The following is a 14,483-nucleotide window of genomic DNA, read 5'->3' on the forward strand; positions in this document are numbered from 1 at the left end:
AAGACCTTGAAGTAGAAAGCCTCTATCTCAGTCATCTCCAAGAGTCAAGCTGTATTAAGTTCAAATACTACAAAACTAAAGTAAAGTATGAAGCTGTAAGGAGAGAAAGACTCGTAGTCTCACCAATTCTTCCAGCCTCAGCAGAGTGCCATTATCTGGGACTTGAAAGAGGAATGGTTTGGACACACCTTGAAAGCCAACTACCCTTACACAAAGTTCACCAGATGAGTTTTCAGGCCAGAATGGAAGACACTGTAAAACAAGAGATATACAATCACTTCCAGTTCATATGTATTCAATATAGCAAGCCAGAGTAAGTAGTCTTGTATGATGAACCTATTTGCCTTGGGTTCTTACCCCAGTTCCTAGTGATAGACATACCATGTACATTTAATGAGTTACATAAATTGAAAGACTTAATTTACCCAATATATGCCACCTGTGCTGCTCACCATGACCTGAGATATGTGAAGAGTCCATGTCACAGCAACAGAGAAGACAGAGCATCCACAGAGATGTTATTTTCTTAAATGACAGATAAAGACCTGCTATTTCTCTATGATGGAATCCAAAAGAAGCAAAACAAAAATTACCTCTGAAGATGAGATATAATTCCATTTGTTTGTTGGAAAAGAACCATTAGGACCAATTTCACCAACTTCTAGTTCCAGAGAAGATTTGTTTGCTATTGTGTAGAATGGAGTGAAGGTAACTATCCTCGTAAGGTTAAAACTGCTCATTTTGATACTGACTCCAACCTGTTAAACAAGGAAAACTGGTTCAAACAATCAACAGAAAGATTAAGAGAAAAGACATGATGATTGAAAAGAAAAACAGATGTTAAATTAATTACAAAGGCTAGCTGGTTCTGAACACCTGCAACACGAGAATGAAGTGCATTATACAACATGATTAGTCCAAAGGAAAAAAGATGGTTTTAGCTGTAATATTTGGTAGCATATGGTATCGGTTTAGCAGGAGCTTCAGGTAGTATTTTTTTGTCTTTTTTTTATTTTAATTTTTCTTTTTTATTCTACATAGCTTCAGACATACTTCAGATGAAGTTGCTAAGTCAGGCTCTAAGTAACCCCAAAAGCTTTGAGTTTTCAAAATGAACACTTGTGTCTTCAGCATTAAAATTCAATAGCGTAATCTCAAAAGGCCTTATAACAGGAATTGGTTAATTTTCATTTTGAGATTTGATTTAAAACTAGTGAAACAAAAGCCTCAAAATGGAGAAAAACAAGTGTGAGACCCATGAAACACAGAAGAACTTTCTTACCAGATACTCCATGCTCTTAGCTGAACATCTCACACATCCATAGCTTCCTACAGTATCAAGGGAAAAGCTACTGGACCAAGTGCTCGTTGAAATAGACAACTGGATCTACACACAAAAAAGGGAACATGGAAAACACTTCAATAAATCAATTTTAGAGTTCACACATTATGGAGTGCTACCGTATCACATGGAACATCATCAAAAACACATTTAAGTGCTTTTAAATCCTTCAGTAAATTAAGATGAGCTTAAGCACTTAGTATCACTATTCATTAACGAGAGCGCATGCAAACGTGGAAAAAATACTATTTTGTGGTGCTTTACCAACTTGAAGGGGGAGGTGAATGGAATAAAATACCACTTCAAACTATTTCTTCAACCACTAGTAAATAAAAAAATTGTGAGGGAAAGGGTCATCTGAGGAAAAAAAGAATACATCTACTGCTACAGTACTCTTCATTTGGCCATGCAAATACCCTGTCAAACAAAGTATGTCTGTTTAACACTGGACAGAATATTTACATTGGCCATGTTAAACGGTAAAGATAATTAAGATAATTTTGTGATTCCTCGTTATTTAGTGGAAAATATCTCCACAGGAATATTCAATCCCAATTTACATCCTCCATCCTCTCCCTGAGGGAAGAATTTTCTGGCAGGTAAGCTAGGAGGGTACCCCACTGACATTGGGGTCCCTACCTACTCTATATCACCAAACAGTTTCTCACTGGGACCAAAGTTAGCTGACTGGATGCAGCACAACATCCAGAAGGGGCTGGGAAAGCATGCAGACAGTAAGTCTATTCTACTTATTTAATCTTCTAATGAAGTGTAATTAGCCTTCTAAATGTATAATTAATGAGAAAGTAGAAACTAAATCAAATAAAAACAAAAAAACCAACCAACCGCCACCCAATGAATTTTCCAGAATTTTTATGTCTCTTGGAGTGAAGAGAGTAAGTAGATAAGCAATACAGATTACTTTCCTTCTTACCAGCATATTTGCAAAGTACAACCTCCACCTACAATAAGCATACCTTATTTTTACTGAAAATATTTTTCTTCTTGAAGGAGAACAGAACAATATCTCTGTATTCTGCTGGATGCTTCACGTGAATGTCTTCAGCTCGATACTGAAGAATACGAGAAGTTTTGTTGATTATCCAGTATGGACTGAAGACAGACAGGATCATACGACTTCCAATTCGCCTGATATGTATGTACAAGTCCACTGTCATCACTGCTGCAGAATGGCATGTAAAACATACTGAAAAAAACTCAGGCATCCCTTCATGAATTTTAAGATGGCCATTCCAGTTTTTGCCTTGATATTTCATCAACACAAGCTCCATTATTTCCCCACTGATTCTGGAATGAAAAACATCTGCAGCACTCCCTTCCAGCAACTCACGAGCTTCTGCTGTTCCCTGCAATAAAATTATAAGGGGCAAATCAGGCTGTTAAGACATAAAACATTCACAAAACAGCATTTTACTCTTCTCTTGCAGGATGCTCACTTTTTAGTTGTTTTTAGCATCTTGTCACAACATCCAATCACTTATTTGAGCCTGATCCTATGAACAATCCAGGGTCAACTACACTTCACTTGAATTGTTTAGTCTTTACTGTCCTGCAAATTTCAAGACAACAAACCCATTCCATCGTATCCCCTGATCCAGTTCCCTCCCTCTGCTACGATTTCAAATGGATTTTACAGTCATGCTACAAGGTGCAGCAACACTCAAATACTTTGCACCTACCTCCAGTAAATATCTCAAGGAGTATGGCAGAAGATTCCTCACAGTCAGTGTAGGATGAAGATGGATAATATAGGCAGGATCCCACTTCTCTTCACACACTGAAATATGGTTTAATTGATCAGGTACTGCTGTTGTGCTGACTATTAGAGGCAAGAAATTTGTCTCGGTGGCTGGGCACTGTAACAAGCACTTTACTTCATTGCTCCTATGTAGCTCTTCTTTCCAGACAATGTTCGTTGTGGACTCTCTAAACTGACCCTCTAAAATTCCCGTTGGTCTAACATACAGATTAGACCTACAGAAAGAAGACAAAAATGGTACACAAGCATCTGCACAGTGACAGCCAACATCAACCAGTTCTAAGTAATTGCTAACATTCTGGAGGAATTTTGCAGCACAGTGTGTAATTACCAAATGAAGACTTGTTTTTCTTTTTGCCCAACCAGGAAGAGCTGCAAATTTAAGCTTCCACAGTAATGCTATACTTGTTTATCACTCTTGCAAAGAACAGCCCTATAGAACAGAAAACAAAACAAAACACACCTGTATGAATGTAAAGGAACATGAAATTCCTCTTCAGGCTTGGATGTGCCAATTGGCTCCAACAATCTGGAGTCCTTACTCAATTTATAGATTACAAACGGGATAGAGAAATGGTTCTTAATCTAGGATCAAATGACAAAAGTTTTCATTACATTTGTTTAGTAAAAATTACAGTCTTTACAGTCCTATCAGTAAAAACATGCTTAAAATGTTAATTCACATAAAAGATACATATATACTCCTCAATGTTCATAACACTAGAAAGCCAAATTCTTTCTGGTTTTGTTTTTGTTTACCTGTAGAAGAGATCGTACAGTAACAACCTTATTTCCTTCTGTAGCATCAATCTGTACAACAATAGAGTTTGAATTACCACCAAGAAGGCTTTTCATGTTGTACAGTCGTCGACCTGGTTTGCCAATGGGAACGTTTGTCACTTTTTTGTATCCTTCCAGTTCTAATCCATAAAAATACACAAGTGTTAATTATGCAAAACATAACTCATACTACAGTTTTAAAGAATAGAACAACATCCAAGTTTCTCTGGACTCAATAACAAGTATCAGACATGGCCTCTAGCAAAAACAACCTGAAGTGGTATTTGAGCACTAAGGAAAACTGAAGCTTTAAGGCAGAACGCTCCTGAAGATCTTAACTTTTAACTTCATGTTATAATTTGCATAAGAAATACATCAAAGAATACACAAAAGTATTTTTTGAGTGAGTTAAGTCCAAGGGATCTGTGAGACAGTTTATCAATGACCACACTAAAACACCTATTTTATCCCAAGGGCTATGAGAAAAAGTGTACTCAGCACTCCAAATAACTAGAAGTTCTATCTTCTTAAACACACCAATGCTAGGCTTTGTGGTTGTTTGGATTTTTTTTTCCCAATTGCCATCAGTACTCAAAAATAATTTTAACACAACAGAGGTTACCTGAATTTAACTGAGTTGAGTCACCCATTTTCCCATTCTCAACATACTGTACCATACAGTGTTCCCTAGCATAATACCTAAATCTAAAGAGAAGGCGGAGCTCTCCTGTCGGTACAAGGCAGACAGCCTTCTGCGTTGAGGAGCTTCAAAAACCGAGTATTCCAGTTCCATGTTCTGACCACTTCCTACATAGTGCCCATTTTCCTTTTCAGCTGAACTAACAGTTCGAAAACCGGAGCCAGGAAACACTTGGAGAGGAACACCAAGGGCATTTTTCACTATGAAAGGAGCTGTATCTTTAAAGGAGTAGTCAAACGTAGATGCAGTCCCTTCTGAAAACGCCTGCAATTAGGAACATTCATAGTGATTACTAACTTACTATAATTACGTAATCATACATAAATAGCTACGGAAATGTAAAATTTCAAGTCTTAAAAGAAAGTGCCTGGTAAATAATCTTCTAAATTACATATGTAGATATAGACGTATATAGTGTATATAGAGAAAAATATATATGTGTAATTATGTGAAGTATTATTTCAGGGAAGGTAACTTCCATAAGATTTTACTGTTATTTGGTAACTTACAGCAAATGTTGATACCTCGATAATTACACATGTATAAGGATTTCTGTTGTTGTTAGCAGGCTCTACAAGAAAACTAAATGAGCTGAGACAACACAGAAGTCACAAACATCACCATACTTAGTACTTAACCACAACTTTGGCATACAAACATCTCTTTTATTACACAAGATACTTCTGTACAAATGGTTGGATTTCTGCTATGGAACAGTCTTACAGAAAAGAAACAGGCTGAATAGAAATAAAACCCTCTAATTAACATAAGTGTTTCCTACAGTGCATTTTCAGACATATTAAGAGAAATTTACTTCCTTTTCATCTTTTCTCCTTTAGTCCTGTACAAGCACACCTGCTCCTCTAACACAGAAATTGCCTTCTTCAAAGCCAGCACCATGTTGTTGCTCACCCTTAAGGGCTATCATATTTAAATTTGTCATCCATGCTTGCTAACATTTGTCAGGCCTGTAGAACAATGACTAGCTCGTGACTAACAGCACAGAGTTCTTCATGGGTCTAAACCTTCTACAAAGACAAATAATTTGATGCTTACCTTGGCTAAATTACTGAATACAGCAAGACAACATTTGGATATCGTTATGTTCATTGTATCCTTCGAAGAGATGTTAACTGCAGTTTGTGGCTCAGGAAACACAATGAAATCATCTCCAGGCATCAAACTTCTTTCCTGGACAGGGTTAGTCTTCATCTACAACAAAAATTTCATTAGCAATTATGAACGTACTGAACTATTTTTCCTCATGTGTTACAGCAGGAAAAAGCATGCACTACACTTGAACCCTTCTCCAAGCAAAGGAGTAGCCACACTATCTTGTAAATCTGATACATCTCAGACAAACTTATCAGTAACATGGAAATTTTATACCAATTCTGAAGGCAAGTTATTTCACTTTCTAACAACACGTGTGGTTACATGCTACATTTTGCCTGTGCACCACACAAATAACTTCATTCAGAAAAACTTTGATGTTAACAGACTGAATTTAATCTTGTAAAATTCCATAGCTCCATCAAAGCAACAGCATCTGAAAGGTCAATGTTCCATTACATAAAACGATTGAAAAACAGCTCTCTACTCAAACCCAGTATTTACAAAGTTTCTAGTACATTTACATACTTCCAGCTTTAAACTCCATTGCTTCTTTCCTCCTTCAATTCTTTCAATTAGAGGTTCCCATACTGCATACGTTTCATTGTAATAATGAACCTAAAGAAAGAATCAAAATTAAATGACATATAAAAACACAGAACTAAGTTCCTTCCTATAGCAATTAATACACTATCACATTAAGAAAATAAAACAAAGCAAGAACTTCTTTTCAATCTTTGATTCACATTTCAGAGCTCTAGCATTAATTTTTAACAGCTTAAAAAAAAAAAAAATAAATCAGTATAATCAAATGAAATATATCATACATTTTTCTTCAGTGACAGCATTTTTAAAAAGCTCGCTCGTAGAGAAATGCAGCCAGACAGTCTAAAAGTTAGCTATGATATTTCTATTGAAATAATGCATTCTCTGTTTTCTCCCCTACAGTGTAGGGTAGAGAGTAGTTTTGGGATGAGAAACTTCAACACTTCAATTATTTCAGTGAGGACTAGATTATTCTACAGACATAATTGCCATTGGAATCTCTTATTGATTCCATGTACAGGAGTGCTTTATGTGTGTGAAGTCTGTACACATATCAAGGTAACTCATAGCTTGACTACTGAGAATTATCAGAGCATTACAGTGTAAACCAACTGTAAACTCAGCACAAAAAACTACCAAAAATCAAGTTACTTGACAATTAAAACATTTCTGCACCTACCATAAACTGGTAATGATTTGATGGTACCAACCTCCAGTGACATATCAGCAGAGACTTCCATCATTGAGGACCAGTTCTTAAGGACACCAGAAAATACAGATTCTACTAGCAATAAAGGGACAGTACGATGCCCCAGACCACATTCCAAGGTCATCTGAACAGATTTCACTACAATGTCAAATTTCTCTTGTTTCACAGCATGTTCACGGTCCTTAAAAGTTTCTGTTGCTTCTGTGGCTACATCAACACCAAGAAACCAAGCATTGCATTCATCTATAGGCTTCACTTGCCATAAATCTTCAGGAACTTCAGCTGCTCCTTTAGAATCCTCCTCCGTTGTTTTTGGTTTTATGGCAGCCATAATGGTCACCACAGTATTCAGAATTATTGGTGAGATCTTAAACAAACAAACAAACATCACTTGACACATTTTTAAACTGACAAGCATTTAAAACACAAGACAGATGGAAATGGCAAATAACTCCTCAGCTCCTGATACAGGTACGCAGCACAGATGACACTTAAAAGTTATGTAACTTAAGTTTCAAGACAAACAAACAAACTATTCTTGGACCTCCCATTTTTCTACATTTTCTAGTTCCTCCCTCAGAATACCAAAGGCTCAAGAACAATATTCACAAAAAAGCATGTCAGCATGCTTACATATAACATCATTTTATTAACAGTACAGCCATCAAAAGAGCTTAAGCAAATGTACTGTTGTTTCCAATTTCAGATTTCATCTCTAGCCATTCCTTCAGAACACAAATGACTGTTTGTGAATTTACCAGAGTCTGCAGATTATATTCAGAAAGACTTTTAGTACAGATACACTCAATGATTTACCTAATAAGAAGACAGTATTTCACGTTATATACCATTCTGAAAAATCACATTAAGAGCCTTAAGTTAATATGCACTTCTACGCACACACTTGTTTGTAAGTGCCTCTCTGAAGAGAAAAGCAGTAGAGGTGGAAAGAAAACACTTGCTATGTAAAACAGGAAGAAACTAATAGGAGGAATCTTAGTATCAAATATTGAACTTCACTCTGTGTTGTCAAGAAACAGCCAAAACAATAGACAAGTAACAATTTGCCCAACACAGAGCAGCTCTGAAAAATAAGAACACCTATTTCCAGAACTCAACTCTTGTGAGAAACTAATGTTTAGGAGAGGAATATACAGATTAAAATGTCTAATCAATAGCTCCCTTGAGAAAACAGGTCTTCTTTCAAAGACAGCTTTAATAATCCAACTTACCTTTATAGTAAGCTCTTCTACTGTTACAACCACAGTCTGCAACCCTGAAACATGCATCATATTTTCCATGACCAAAGAACATGGTTGTAACACCTGAGCAAAAAAAATGTAATTTGATCAGTCAAGTAGCTCCTGGATTCTAGCCTTTCAAAATACTTATTTTTTCATCCCATAGGCCAAAGGGCTACTGATGACATAAATAAGTGGTTTTAGAGGAACAGCATTCTTTCCATGTGACTATGCTCTATATTACTGTGCTTCATTCCAGCTTCCAAATTTGAACTAGGGCTCTTTTGTACTGGTTAAAACTCACTAAATTAAATACAGATTAAAAATACATTACAACAGAAACCTAACATGCAGGTATAGTCATAAACCCCAAAATCCTTAAGAACTATATATATATATGTGTGTGTGTGTGTGTGTGTGTGTGTGTGTGTGTGTGTGTGTGTGTATATAAAGATTTCATGTGCAAAATTAATTACACAGGCCATCTCTACAGTTCAATATGCCCACTCAGAGTTCTTGCTACTTTTTTTTTTTTCATATCAGAAGTCAAGTCTTCATACCTTCATTATCTTTCATACATTGGTTACCTTACATACCTTTGTTACACTCTTGTCCTGTTTTTCTCTGAGGAAAGCACAAGCCAATACTTTGAAGTCCTTCACTTGAGCAGTCATCCTTTGTGCAAGCTTTCCCGATGTCAGAGAAAAGTCACATTGGAAGGAAACTTTTAAGGCAGGGGCATCAGCGCTGGTCAAATTAGCAACAAACACAATTTCTGGATCCATGATCACAGCTTTTACTTTCATATTTGGCCGAAAAGGTGTTTCTAGGAAAACAAGTAAAACCATTCTTGAATACGAAATGCTTGAAAGCATTATTATAGATGCAATATCTAATCTTCACACAGAAATTGTTACGTAGCTTTTATAGGTATAAATTTCACAAACATCTCATTCTTTACAGAAATACTGTAGCATTTCACTGAAAGTCAGAAACCACACAGAACCCAGAATTCAAGAAATTGGTGAGGCATTTTGTCCTTTCAATAAACTGTTCAAAAAACTGTTTCAATATACTGAAATTGGTCTAAGCACTAGCTCTATAAAGCCATGCTGAAAATCACTCTTACCTGATACAATATAAAACAGAAGGTTCACTCCTACCACTCTGCCAACATCCCCAAAAGAAAAGGGGGGCTGTTGAACAGGCCAGATCACATAACACAATGACTGGCTCTGGGTCTGACCAAAAGCTAAGCAAGACTGGCAGTCACTCAAACAAAACCCAACTAAGAGATGATTTCTTACCTACTTCTCATCATACTATAACATCAGTGCTTAACATAAAAGGAAAAGTCATCTTGACTTAGTTTTCCACAACTTTGAAATAACATATAGTTATCATGCTTTTAAACAACAGGACATAATTCCAAAATTCTCAGCTTGCAGATGTGTAGGATATTTGCTGCCACTCACATTTGAAGAGCAAGTTGTTTCTTTTTCACTTTCTTAACTACTATCCACACAATCCACCTTACTCTATGGATGCTTTCCTTGCAGAAATAGGTAAGAAAAAAGAATAACACTTTAACAGGAGTAAATTTTAATATTTAGTTCAGCTGGAGAGCACTCCATTGCTCCACACAGCACTTATGCATTTACTACTGCTCACAGTAAACTATGGCTTGAGTGACCAGTTCATACATTGTGAAGAACAAACCAAGTCAGGCAGCAAGACAAGCATCCTCAGCACTTCCGAATGATTTATTTTCAATATGAAATCCATAAATAAAATGGGGGGGGAAAAAGTTTTACAGACCTGTTTCTGGCTTTGATTTACCAGAAGTAACATTCTTCAAATGGAGCTGCGTTGATCTTTCTGTTGAGGATGTTGGCATGGAGTTAATGAAAAAGTCTGCTACTGTCAACAAAAACTCCATACTGGCACACACATATAGCTTGTCAAGGATAGCAACAACTTCAGTTCCACTTTTATCCTGTTTGTAACTCACATCTATCATAGAACCGTCATCTGTGTTATCTTTCTTGTCTATCATTCTGGAAAACAAGTTTAAAGTGAATTATTTCTGCTATCATAACACATTAATAGAGAAAACAAAGATGCACAAATAATACGTTTGTCCTCCCTTTGTCTTTTAAAATACAGTTATAAAATACACAACCTGTGTTGTCTACAGAAAAATGATACAAACTTTTTTCTAACAAGCAATTTGAATTTAAAATCTGTTGTACAATTTGGGAACTACATAAGCATCATTTAGCCATCAGACTAAAATTTCAGGACACAGAACTCTAGCTGAGACAGGGTATACACTACTAAGCAGTTCCACATTGCTTACTGTAAGATTCAAGTTTCATGGTTAATTTTCATTTCGGATAATCTGGAAAGTCAACATATAACAAGACATAACTGTTTAACATTATTAAAATTACATCACTAACTGCATTAGGGCATAGTAAGACTGACAGTCCTGCTACATATTATTAATGCCATGTGCAGCAAAATATGAAGGCCTAGGAAAGTCTTCTTCATAAACTACACAGAATTATTTCATTTCTGATCCACTCATACTCACCTTGCTGTCACATTCTGAATTCCTTCTCTGAGATCATCCAAGGTGCATGCCTTAAGTTTAACATTCACATCCATTAAGCCATCAGAGAGTATCTTCCCTGACGATGCCATGAGATGTAGTCGGAGTTCACCAAGGCATAATTTCTCATTATGCAGTGAAAGCAGGGACTTCTACATAATAAAAGTCAGTAAAACTAGTTACTGCAGAACTAAGTATTAAGCACAGTTCTTGTGATACTAGTCACTAGATGCACATTCTGATCTGCAAATGGCAGAAGCCATCTGATGTAATCACTCCTTTAATCATACAAATGAATCTAAGAAACTAACTGAAAAAAAATATAACAAACACATTGGGTTGTAATACATGCAACTTCCAGTAGTTGTTCAGAATGCATGATGCAATGATACTCCACCTGACTCTGAACCTCAGAGGATCCTTACATTCTCATTACACTAACTACATTTACAAGCAGAACCTAAGGATTAAACTGAAAATATACAAACATGACATTTAAATGAAATCCCATTACAGCTTCCTTTCACATTTCCTGAAACAAAAAGTTACTGTGTTTAATGCAACTGTCATACAAGCTACCATCTGTTCACTATAACCAAAGCTTAAAAAGCATGCAGTTTCTTAGGTGGATAAAGGCTATAAAGTCATGATGACAAAGCCACATTACATGTTTCTTCTCTTCTGTTTTCAGCACAGAAAGGTTGTTAGGACTGTGTAAGACACAAGTATGGGTGGTGTACAACATATTGGGCCTGCTTACTAACTACATAAGAGTCATGAACTGAACTGGTATCATGGAGGGTGGCAACTCCTACAACTGAAAACCTCATTTCGTAGGTTGGACAACTGGAATCAAGCTTTGAATGACCAAAAGAGACATTGGGTCATTTTGGTTGGTTGATTCATTTTTTTAAGTGTGAATTTTACACTGAGATTCTTCAAATTCAGGTAATTTTCTGCTCAAAGTCTCCAGCTTGCAGGACAAATTTATAGGATCCTTAAGACAAGGATTACAAAGCATTAAAACAGATGAAATTCTCTATTTTACCATCTTGGGTTCTGCCCAGGTAAGAAGCAAAAGTTCCCCACCCCACCAGTGTAATAAAAGCTTTTGTCACAGACCTGATTCATGTCACTATTGTAGAGTGTTACTGAAAGTGACTCAAAATTGAAGTCAAATGTAAGCATTGTATAACATTCTGCAGAAGACTGAGCTGCAGGAATGTTTTCTTGTCCTAGAGAAAGAAGAGAGCAGGTTAGTGAAAAGCAAGTATTTGCATATTCCTTTAGAATACTGAGACTGGGGACAGCTTTACAGGTTTGGATTTTTTTTTATTATTTTTATATTATTTATTATTATTTATATTATTTATAATATTATTATTATTTAAGCTCAGAAAGTGACAAAAGGAAGAAAAGATCTAATTCAAAAAGACTACTCATGACAATTTGCAATTTTACATATTCAATAGGATTTTACTCTCTTGAATGATTGCTACCTGTAACTCAGTGGTTTAAGAACTTCTAGCAAGTTGTCATTAGTTTACTGTGGCAGTTCTTCACTTGTTTTAATGAATAACTACAGAAAATATCAATACTGTTAAAAGAGCATTCATTGCTCTCTTCCTTTTAGATTCTTTCCATATTGTAGCATTTCAACTACTAGCCTAGAAAAGAATGACTTAATATTGAAAGTTGGCAAAATGCTAACATTAAGGACACGTTTATATTAATGCACACCTAAGATATTAAAAGGCACAATTATAAAAGCCCAGGACCTAACATGTACATTCTAGGCAGCTTGTTGCTTCTGTTTTTATCTTTTTTTAATCTGAAACTTCAGCCTCTGATATAAGCCAAATAGTTCCACCCTATAAAAGAAAAATGGCAAAATAAAAAGCTACAATATTTATTTTGCATTCCAATATGTTCACACACACCCTGTAACTTTTCATGTAAAAATTGATGACAATTAATAAAAAGTTTATTTATATACATTGAAGCACTTCAGATCAATGATGCTTTAATTTGTCAGCAGTCCTCTCCTTGAATCTATTCAGTTAGAGAATTTAACATACCCTCAGTGTTATCAGATTCATTTGGAACCTTCTCTTTCCTAACCACCTGGTTATCTTCAACGCTCTGTTGCAAGGTATCTGGCCGGGAAGAAGCCCCTCCAAGGTTCTCAAGTAAAATTTTCATGACAACAGCTAGATCACCTTGACTGAGAGCTATCTGAAAAGCAACAAACCCACAATCTCAATTTTAGCGATGCTGTTTCCTTTCAGTACAGAACCCTGTCTTGGTCAACAGCATATAACAGACAATAAGTCAATTCCACCATAAATGTGTCAGTGAGTCAAAAAGATCCTAGATAAAACATCCTACATTCTAACAAAAATGATTTAATAAATGATATCTTAGGAAGAGATCATTTGTTAAGAACAGGAGTTACAACAACAATACTACGCGTTAAATACTTATTGGTCTTGTGAGGGTTCCTTGGTTGCAGAAAGGTACAAACAGCTGCTGAGCACCAATGCTTCTTAATAATTCAGTAATGAAGACACATAGCAGATATCATTAAATCCATGATTTACAGCGTATACATTAAAGAACTGTCATTCAAAAAGGAACTAAAAATTTAATAAATCTGAATCCAATTATAACTTAGCAGGATCATTTAAAAAAAAAGTAGTAAAAAGTGGAAAAATACAGTCATTTAGAAAGTAAAAATAGATTGTGTTAGAATATTTTCTCTCTCTATATATATTTTTAACAGTACTCCACCAGTACTGCATTCCTCTGTGCTTCACCAGTGCTGCATCTGGCATCAGAACAGAGGAGCAAAGTAGGTCTAATTTACTATTAGGAGTCCTCCCAGTGCTTTCCTACCTACTTTAATTTCTATGGTTAACACAGTGAACGAGAAAGTAATCCGCTCTAGCCACAAAGACATAACTGTAATTTTAAACTGTTATGAATCAGTGACACACTTCTACTGTTGTTTCTAAGTCTACTGAATGTTCAAGTAAGCTGATTATTACAGCTAAGCAAGTGGAAGTATTATATCTAGATTTCAGATGTTAACTAAACAGATAAATCCTTTTTGATCCCACTGTTAATCCCAAGGATATCTCTACAGACACCCCACCCTGAAAAAAAAAAAGTTTCCCATTTGTATGCAATTACCAAAACTACTCATTATACAGTATCACAACTAACAGATCTACAAACAGGACAGCCAACAAGTCTTAACATTACAAATTCCAACAAGATTACAAGCTCTGTAACAAGAATAAATACCACTCCAGAAGTATAACTTTCGGCACAGCTCTGACACGCCATGATGTTACCTGCATTGGCTTCAGATCTCCTTTGATTCCAATTGCTGGGGTTTTATGATACCAAGTTGCTGCTAAATTTCTCTGGACCAGTAAAGTCAAACTCACGGGACAGAGAATTTCAGAATCTGGTTGAGAATCTGCAGGTAAAATGCATCTACAAAAAATGGCATAAGCAGAAAAGATATTAAATATCTGCAAAATCCCAAACAATAGCATTCTCAAAATTATTATTTTTAAACTGATAATCGTGTGTATGCATACATGCACTTACACCCAGGTATGCAGTTAGGAGAGTAACTGAAACATTCTGA

General features: G+C 35.8%; 1 protein-coding gene across 3 annotated transcripts in view; it reads right to left on the reverse strand.

Annotated features, from left to right (window-relative positions):
* The window catches only part of VPS13C (vacuolar protein sorting 13 homolog C), a 79,733-nt gene that overhangs the window by 23,979 nt on the left and 41,271 nt on the right, over window positions 1-14,483 (reverse strand). For all 3 annotated transcript variants that reach the window (XM_048955824.1, XM_048955825.1, XM_048955826.1), the window contains 18 exons: window positions 14,182-14,326; window positions 12,904-13,060; window positions 11,948-12,060; window positions 10,808-10,977; window positions 10,030-10,268; window positions 8,808-9,037; window positions 8,203-8,295; window positions 6,972-7,337; window positions 6,244-6,333; window positions 5,659-5,814; window positions 4,602-4,866; window positions 3,882-4,042; window positions 3,586-3,707; window positions 3,043-3,337; window positions 2,320-2,709; window positions 1,283-1,387; window positions 594-758; window positions 124-252 (listed from right to left, as the gene is read on the reverse strand). In XM_048955824.1, the coding sequence (XP_048811781.1) occupies window positions 124-252; window positions 594-758; window positions 1,283-1,387; window positions 2,320-2,709; window positions 3,043-3,337; window positions 3,586-3,707; window positions 3,882-4,042; window positions 4,602-4,866; window positions 5,659-5,814; window positions 6,244-6,333; window positions 6,972-7,337; window positions 8,203-8,295; window positions 8,808-9,037; window positions 10,030-10,268; window positions 10,808-10,977; window positions 11,948-12,060; window positions 12,904-13,060; window positions 14,182-14,326 (3,391 nt within the window). The remainder of the gene's footprint in view (window positions 1-123; window positions 253-593; window positions 759-1,282; window positions 1,388-2,319; window positions 2,710-3,042; window positions 3,338-3,585; window positions 3,708-3,881; window positions 4,043-4,601; window positions 4,867-5,658; window positions 5,815-6,243; window positions 6,334-6,971; window positions 7,338-8,202; window positions 8,296-8,807; window positions 9,038-10,029; window positions 10,269-10,807; window positions 10,978-11,947; window positions 12,061-12,903; window positions 13,061-14,181; window positions 14,327-14,483) is intronic.

This window comes from Lagopus muta, chromosome 10 (assembly GCF_023343835.1).
Source record: "Lagopus muta isolate bLagMut1 chromosome 10, bLagMut1 primary, whole genome shotgun sequence".
NCBI classification, from domain to species: Eukaryota; Metazoa; Chordata; class Aves; order Galliformes; family Phasianidae; genus Lagopus; species Lagopus muta.